Here is a 7,051-nt window from a genome sequence, read left to right on the forward strand (position 1 = left end):
AAACTTCTAATAATCATAAAATTTATGAGCCGGTAAGACCTTGAGGCAAATTATGAGCCGGGCCGTGTATCATTACTATGGTTAAAACTGGTTCAACTGTAGTTAAAGCAAAAAAATGAAAAATAATCATTCTTTAAGGGCTTTGGAGGGACATCAATAAAACTTTCAAAACACAAATTGAAACCCTTAACAAGGTGATGTAGCCCATGCATTTTAGCCCATTAACGTAAAACCCCACACCCTCTAGGGAACTCTCTCGCTTCTCCTGTGAGAGCTAAGCGCACTGAACAGCGAACTAAAACCAAGGGTGGCCTCCATTGATAGAGAAGGAACCCAAGAGACATTACCAACACCTGCACAAGCAAATAGGGCTAGAGATGATGCAGAGATTCAAAGGATTGATAAAGTTAAAGCAAGCTAGAAATGGGCTTCTTTCTTATCAGAGAAACTTCTCTGCTTTACCTTACGATGCTCAATATGATGATCCTCAAGACCAGGTCAGTCTGTCAGTCTCTTTGCATATGTTTTTCTTTTGAAACTCTTGCACCCAATTGAAAGTTTAGGTCTTTTAGTTGAAAGTTTCAGTCTTTTAGCTTAAAGTTTTGGTCTTTGTGTACGTTTTGTGTGTATGGCATTTGGTTTTCTACTGAGAATTGGTTCATTTATGAAGAGAAGACTCTCAAGAATGGGGCTTTTTTTTTTCCTAAAGTTTTTTGTATCCAGTTGAAAGATTGAGGCTTTTAAGTAGAAAGTTTGTCTTCTAAGTTCGAGCTTCAATACTTGTTCTTTGTGTATGTTGTGTGTGCGCGCCAATTGGTTTTGTGTTGATAATTTGTTCGTTTATTAAGAGCAAATTAAGAAGATTGGAGCTTTTTGTTTATTCGTTAAAAAATACTCGCACCCAATTGAGAGTCTATTTATCATTTCCGGTCTTTCTGTTTTTTCTTTCATTTTCGGGTGTAGGCTTTCTTGTCCTCCTTTATTCTAGATAGGAATGCCCACGAATTGGCTTCGGGTCTTTGTGTTAATTTAATGCCGGAATTCCTCACACTTCCCAAATGAAATAGAACCAAAGTCAAGACAATTTAGCAGGATAATGGGGGAACCCTATGGTAGAATCTTCTAGGTGTCTGCCTTTCTGTTAGAGGAGATCTTTGGAGTTTCCCTGTAAATAATCAGCTCTGGTGGTTCTTTCTTGAGCCGGCGTAGAAGACACCAAAAGTTCAGTGGCTTTTGGGCTTTCTTCTGTCTTAGACCCACAAAATGACCGGTGTTGTGACAGCACAAGCATACGGAGGGTTTCCCTTTATTGGAGTCTTTACCTTTCTCACCCATTGAGAGCCGGGGTCTTTTTAGTGCAAGGTTGTGATCTTTTTTTGCTTAATAATTTGTTCATTGTGTATGTTCAGTGTTTATGAAATTTGGTTTTGTTTTGAGAAATGGTTTATTTATGTGAAGAAGACAAACGAGAATGGAGCTTTTGTTTAGCTGTTTAGAAATGCTTTGGAATTATTTTTTTTTTAATTATTTTTTTGTGTGTGTTGAGTGCGCGCACCATTTGGTTTAGTTTTGAGAAATGTTTTATTTGTGAATAATTTTTTTTTAAAAGAGCTTTTTGTTTTTTTGGGTGGTAAATTTCAGGTTTTGGTCGAAGGAAGAGCGAAATCAAGAGCAGCCATTCTTAATAGGCCAGCTTCTCGCAATGCTCTCACAATTCCAATGGTTTGCTCTCGTTTTCTTCCTTTGTTCTGTTTGCTCATTAGCGTTCTTTAGTAGCTATGTGGAAAATTTGAAAATGAGTTGAAGGTCTTTTGCTTGGTAGGTGGCTCGGTTGAAGAGACTGTATGAATCATGGGAAGAAAACCATGATATTGGATTTGTCTTGATGAAGGTATAGAGCTTTGACTTTACTTAAGAACATATCCCATAAACATGTTTTCCAAATGCTTTTACTTTGTTGTTGGAGATGTTTTTGAAAATTTGACACGATTTTTTCTGCTCCAATTTGGTCATGCTTGGTGTTTAACCTGCTTTCTTCATATCTTATGAAGGGTAGCAGCAAGGCTTTCTGTTCCGGTTCAGATGTTGTTTCCCTTTGTGAGTTGTTAAATGAAGGTGGGTTTCATGCTTTTGCAGATGTGCACACCCACACACATGCACATATGTACAGTTAGTGTGTCCGTGTGTCTATCTCACGAGTTCTTGAGCCACAAGGCTATTTCCATGGAATTTTGAATGAGCCATATTCCATCATTTACATTAGGGATCCTTTCTCAATGTTATAGTTAAGAGAGATTGTTCAAACTTCAAAGGCCAAAATAAATCTGTCTTCTGGTACCTGTCGAAGTACACTGATCAAATGTGTTTGCACTGCACAAAATTCTGCAGAGGTAGAATGGTTGGTGGTTTTAGAACTGATTGATATGATGGGGCCCTGATTTTGGACATAACTGTTTCACTCCATCTGTTTCATTCTTTTGATCACCTGGCAATAATTACGGACTCATAACCTTTTATAACATATCATTTCTCTCCTTGTTGAACTTTGATATTGTTAGTGTTGCTTCTTATTCAGATGCAGCCTTTGCTTCACGTTTACAAATAGTCATGATACTGACATTGTTGCTGATTGACTTCCGGACTGCATTTTGATCATGTACAGGAAAGATGGAAGAATGCAAAACATATTTCCAGACATTGTATAAGTTTGTCTACCTACAAGCAACATATTTGAAGCCAAATGTGAGAATACAACCTCTTAGAAAATCTCTATGTAGAGCTCAATCATTTTTGAGCTAAGTAATGGTATCTGGGTACTCTAATATCTTGCTATGTTTCTGCTGCTAAATTTTATGGATGAAATCTTGTTATCATGTAATAAGAGTACAATTTTTTTCATAGAACAACATTTGTGTGTAGCTTTTAACTGGTCATCATTTAATTTACTTTCCTATTGTTATACATTCTTTCAGGTGGCCATCTTGGATGGTTTCACCATGGGATCTGGGGCTGGAATTGCGGTGCCAGGAATGTTTCGTGTGGCAACTAATAAAACTGTAAGTGACTAGTGCTACAGACTAACATCTGAATGAAACATTATTAATATTCTTGAACTTAGAGTCAGACAACTTTGAAACTGTGCTTTCCCTTGTATCATATCAATGTAGTTGCCATGGTGTTTATGTTACATAAAACACATTCAGGTGAAGTGCTTCTTAACTATTCTTATGGTATTCAGGTTTTTGCTCATCCAGAGGCTCAAATAGGTTTCCATCCTGATGCAGGGGCCTCCTTTTATCTTTCTCGCCTACCTGGTTACTTAGGTAACAGCAGACTATCTCTGCTTTTGAATATGCATTATTTATCATATGTTCTGTTCGGTATCATACTTTCATTTTTTTTTTGTGAACCAGAATTTTTTCCCTTTTCTTTGGGCACGATGTTGGTATTCAGTATTCTTTGTTTCAGGGGAATACTTGGCTCTAACGGGAGACAAGCTTAATGGTGTAGAAATGATTGCTTGTGGCCTTGCTTCTCACTATGCATTACATGAGGTCTGTTTTCACTGCAATCTACTACTTGATTCCTTTTTTACTCTTTGTCTGCATCTGTAAATGTTGTATACATCTTCCTTGACAGAGACTTGATTTGATTGAAGAACGTCTTGGTAAACTGATCACAGATGAGGCTACTGTCATAGAGACTTCTCTTGCACAATATGGTGACCTTGTTTATCCAGATAAGACAAGCATCCTTTACATGTAATGTCTCCTTATGCATTTTCTTACTTTTTTACTTTGTATCCTGTTGTGTTGATTTAGTTCCTCCACAATTGCAATATTAGTTCGTATAGTATTGATCATTAAATGCATTCCAGTTGAACACTCTTGCAAGTTGCAATATCTATCTATCTGGGGAAAAAAATCATTAATTTGACAGTGATGACATATAAGCATTCTTACAAGACATCATAATTGAGCCACTTAGATTGGACCAGTGGCAAGGGGGTTGGCTGGTTTCTTAGGCAGTTCTAGGTTTGGTTTCTTGTATCATTCAAAAACAAAAGAAAAAAGAAAAAAGAAAAAGAAAAGGCAGGTTAACTTTTATGCATGAAATGGAACATGTAACCTATATGTCCAACTTTATTTCCCCATTTCCATCCTTTGTTGTTGTTTCAGGATTGAGACAATTGATAAATGTTTCAGCCATGATACAGTTGAGGAAATTGTTGATGCACTGGTAAGCTTCATTTCCTATGCAATGCCCTTTGGGCTGCAGTCGTGTTTCTGACATTTGAACCTTTATTTTCTCAGGAAAATGAAGCAGCCAACTCTTATAATGAGTGGTGTAAAAATGTCATCGGCAAAATAAAAGAAGCCTCGCCACTGAGCTTAAAAGTTACATTGCATTCGGTAGGTTAATGATGCTTCACAACTATGGTGCTGTCTATTGTAATTCATAGGGTTGACTTCAGTTTCTTTGGCATTTAGATACGAGAAGGTAGATTTCAATCTCTAGATCAGTGTCTTGCTCGTGAATATCGAATGTCACTTGCTGGAATGTCCAAACGAGTGTCTAATGATTTCTGTGAGGTAACTTCTTCTCTCCCTCTCTTTTAATTTTCGTTTTCCACTTTGCATATTTGTTTTACATGCTGCAAAACATTTTGAAGATCCAATCTATTGTAACTGGTTGAATTCTGCTTTTTCATAGGGTGTTCGGGCTCGGCTAGTAGATAAGGATTTTGCTCCAAAGGTACTGAATCCACTTACCATCTTACTTTCTCATATGATTGTTCTTGCTCCAATTAGTAATCTGTTTCCCATCTGAAAATGCAGTGGGACCCTCCAAGTTTAGAAGAAGTAAGCAAAGACATGGTGGATAGTTATTTCTCCCCTCTTGGGGAGCTCGAACCAGAGTTGGAGCTGCCAACAGCATTGCGAGAACCTTACATCTGAGTGATAAACCCATACAAGCTTCGAGAGGGAATGTCGGATGCAGGATGCAAGTGGCCAGGATCGTTTACAAGCAGGAATGGATGAGGGTCCTTGAAGACACAGGTGATCCCAGGATCGTATTGTAGCTTTGTATTACTTGCCGGCTCCATTGTTGCAGGATGAATGGAAACTTGGCCCTTTTAATGTTTTCCTTGGAATAGGTTATCATATTATTTGTTATACAAGCTATGCCAACAGTGTCATGGCCACTATTTCAAGGCCTTTTTTTTTCTCTGTTAACTCATAAGATTTGCAGAGACGAGAGAACATTTGTTTCCTTTCACCTGTTCCATGGATCATATGATTCAACAAGAAAAAGTCCAGTCCATGATTTCATGATCATATATAGATTACAAATCTATGGTTCATATCATTAGGCAAATGCTTCTACCTTAGTATCACAAAATAAAACGACTAATCATTCAACACCTCACCTGGACAAAAAACTCTCGAGGCAAAACGACCAGTCATTTGAGCTGATAATTATTAAAACTGTCTTGCTACGAGGCTGGGGTCGGTGGAGGTTGATTTAAGGATTGATTTTAAAAAAAATGTAAGCAATGTTTTTTTAATTTAATTTATTTAAATGTTATCTATAATGACATTATTTCATTTAAAAAACAAAGTTCTAGAATTGACAAGGATGGATCTTAGCGAGAGATGAGTTTTTTTTTGTTTTAATGAAGTCAACTTAGATATTATTCTTGTATGGATAAACTTATGTCTGCCCCTGTAAATTCAACAGTATCACTTGCACCTTTACATTTATGGTTTAACACTAGCTGGGAGTTTCATGTTATGCCGCGGGTAATTTTTTTTTTCTATGATAAAAATAGGATACTAAAGTGATACTTGTTAATAAAGTAAAATAAAATTAAGAGTTGAGTCACTAATTTAATAACATAAATAAAAAAATACAATTATAGTAAATAAACTAGAAGAAAAATTGACAACGAAGAAATGGTAAAAAAATCCGCGCACACTTAATATATTGATCGGTCGTGAAGTCATAATAACCCTATAAAATATAAACTGAATAAAATTATGAAACTCAATTATCAAACAATTCATTGTTAAAGGATAAAATTAAAAAAAAATATTTAAAAAAAACCTGAGTCAAACCAAGTTAACCCACTAACCCAACAATTATAGGATAACCCTATAAAAGTACGGAAACTAATTGTTAATCAATTAAATATTAAATAATAAAATTAAAATAACAAATCATTTTTTTTCTTTCAAAAAAGCAAATGTTGAAGGATATTATCTAGCAACAAACCAAAAAATAAATGATAACACAATAACACTATAGAACAAAAAAAAGAAGAAGATTAAAGTTCAATTTCTAACAAATAAGATATTGAAAGATAAAATTAAAAAATATATATATAATTCAAAAAAGGTTGAAGAAATCCACCCCGATACCTTCCAAGTCAATATGCAAAAACTACAAACTAGTCTTGAGACGGGGGTAATCTCATTGAAAATAAATTGAACAAAACCATATAATCCAAAAAAGATTGAAGAAATCCACCCCGATACCTCCCAAGTCAATATGCAAAAATTACAAACTAGTCTTGAGACAGGGGTAATCTCGTTGAAAATAAAATGAACAAAACCTTGAAATTTCATTAGCAAACAACCCAATATTGAAGAGTAAAATAATCCAAATTATTTTTAAAATGAGTGAAAAATATAGTAGAAAGCAAATAAAGAAAAATAACGAAGCTCAATTTCCAATTAAGTAAATTTTAAAGGATGAAATTAAAAAAATATAAGCTTAAAAAAATAATCAAGTAAATGTAGGTGAATCTTCTAAATGTAAATTAATCTTCTAAACTCACAACTAATGAAATTTTAGATATTGACTCATTCAAAAAGCTTAATTTCTAATTAATTTAATGTTAAAAGATGAAACTTAAAAAAATATTAATTTAAAAAATTATCAAAGTAAAAAAATAAAAATAAAAATAATGATAAAAAAATTTGATAGGAAGAAAAACCAGATGATGAAATCCTAAAAAAAAATCAATCTTAAAAATTATCTTAAATAA

At 34.6% G+C, this 7,051-nt stretch overlaps 1 protein-coding gene across 1 annotated transcript; it reads left to right on the forward strand.

The window, feature by feature from the left end:
- The first annotated feature begins 212 nt into the window (after positions 1–212).
- LOC105119989 (3-hydroxyisobutyryl-CoA hydrolase-like protein 2, mitochondrial) lies at positions 213–5,339 on the forward strand. The gene is made up of 14 exons (XM_011018182.1): positions 213–497; positions 1,642–1,722; positions 1,823–1,891; positions 2,052–2,115; positions 2,663–2,742; positions 2,973–3,056; positions 3,239–3,323; positions 3,469–3,554; positions 3,640–3,761; positions 4,179–4,239; positions 4,314–4,412; positions 4,491–4,592; positions 4,714–4,755; positions 4,839–5,339. The coding sequence occupies exons 1-14, from the start codon at positions 378–380 to the stop codon at positions 4,956–4,958; spliced, it is 1,215 nt and encodes a 404-aa protein (XP_011016484.1). The 5' UTR covers positions 213–377; the 3' UTR covers positions 4,959–5,339.
- Positions 5,340–7,051: the final 1,712 nt, after the last annotated feature.

This window comes from Populus euphratica, unplaced genomic scaffold (assembly GCF_000495115.2).
Source record: "Populus euphratica unplaced genomic scaffold, PopEup_1.0 scaffold4284.1, whole genome shotgun sequence".
Taxonomy (NCBI): domain Eukaryota; kingdom Viridiplantae; phylum Streptophyta; class Magnoliopsida; order Malpighiales; family Salicaceae; genus Populus; species Populus euphratica.

What these genes read in the sequence shown, in the direction of transcription:
- LOC105119989 (XM_011018182.1), top strand. Translation starts at nt 378, where the DNA reads ATGATGCAGAGATTCAAAGGATTGATAAAGTTAAAGCAAGCTAGAAAT. An exon ending in TTGTGAGTTGTTAAATGAAG is followed by an intron (nt 2,116 to 2,662) that starts GTGGGTTTCATG and finishes GATCATGTACAG; the next exon opens with GAAAGATGGAAGAATGCAAA. An exon ending in TGTCTAATGATTTCTGTGAG is followed by an intron (nt 4,593 to 4,713) that starts GTAACTTCTTCT and finishes GCTTTTTCATAG; the next exon opens with GGTGTTCGGGCTCGGCTAGT.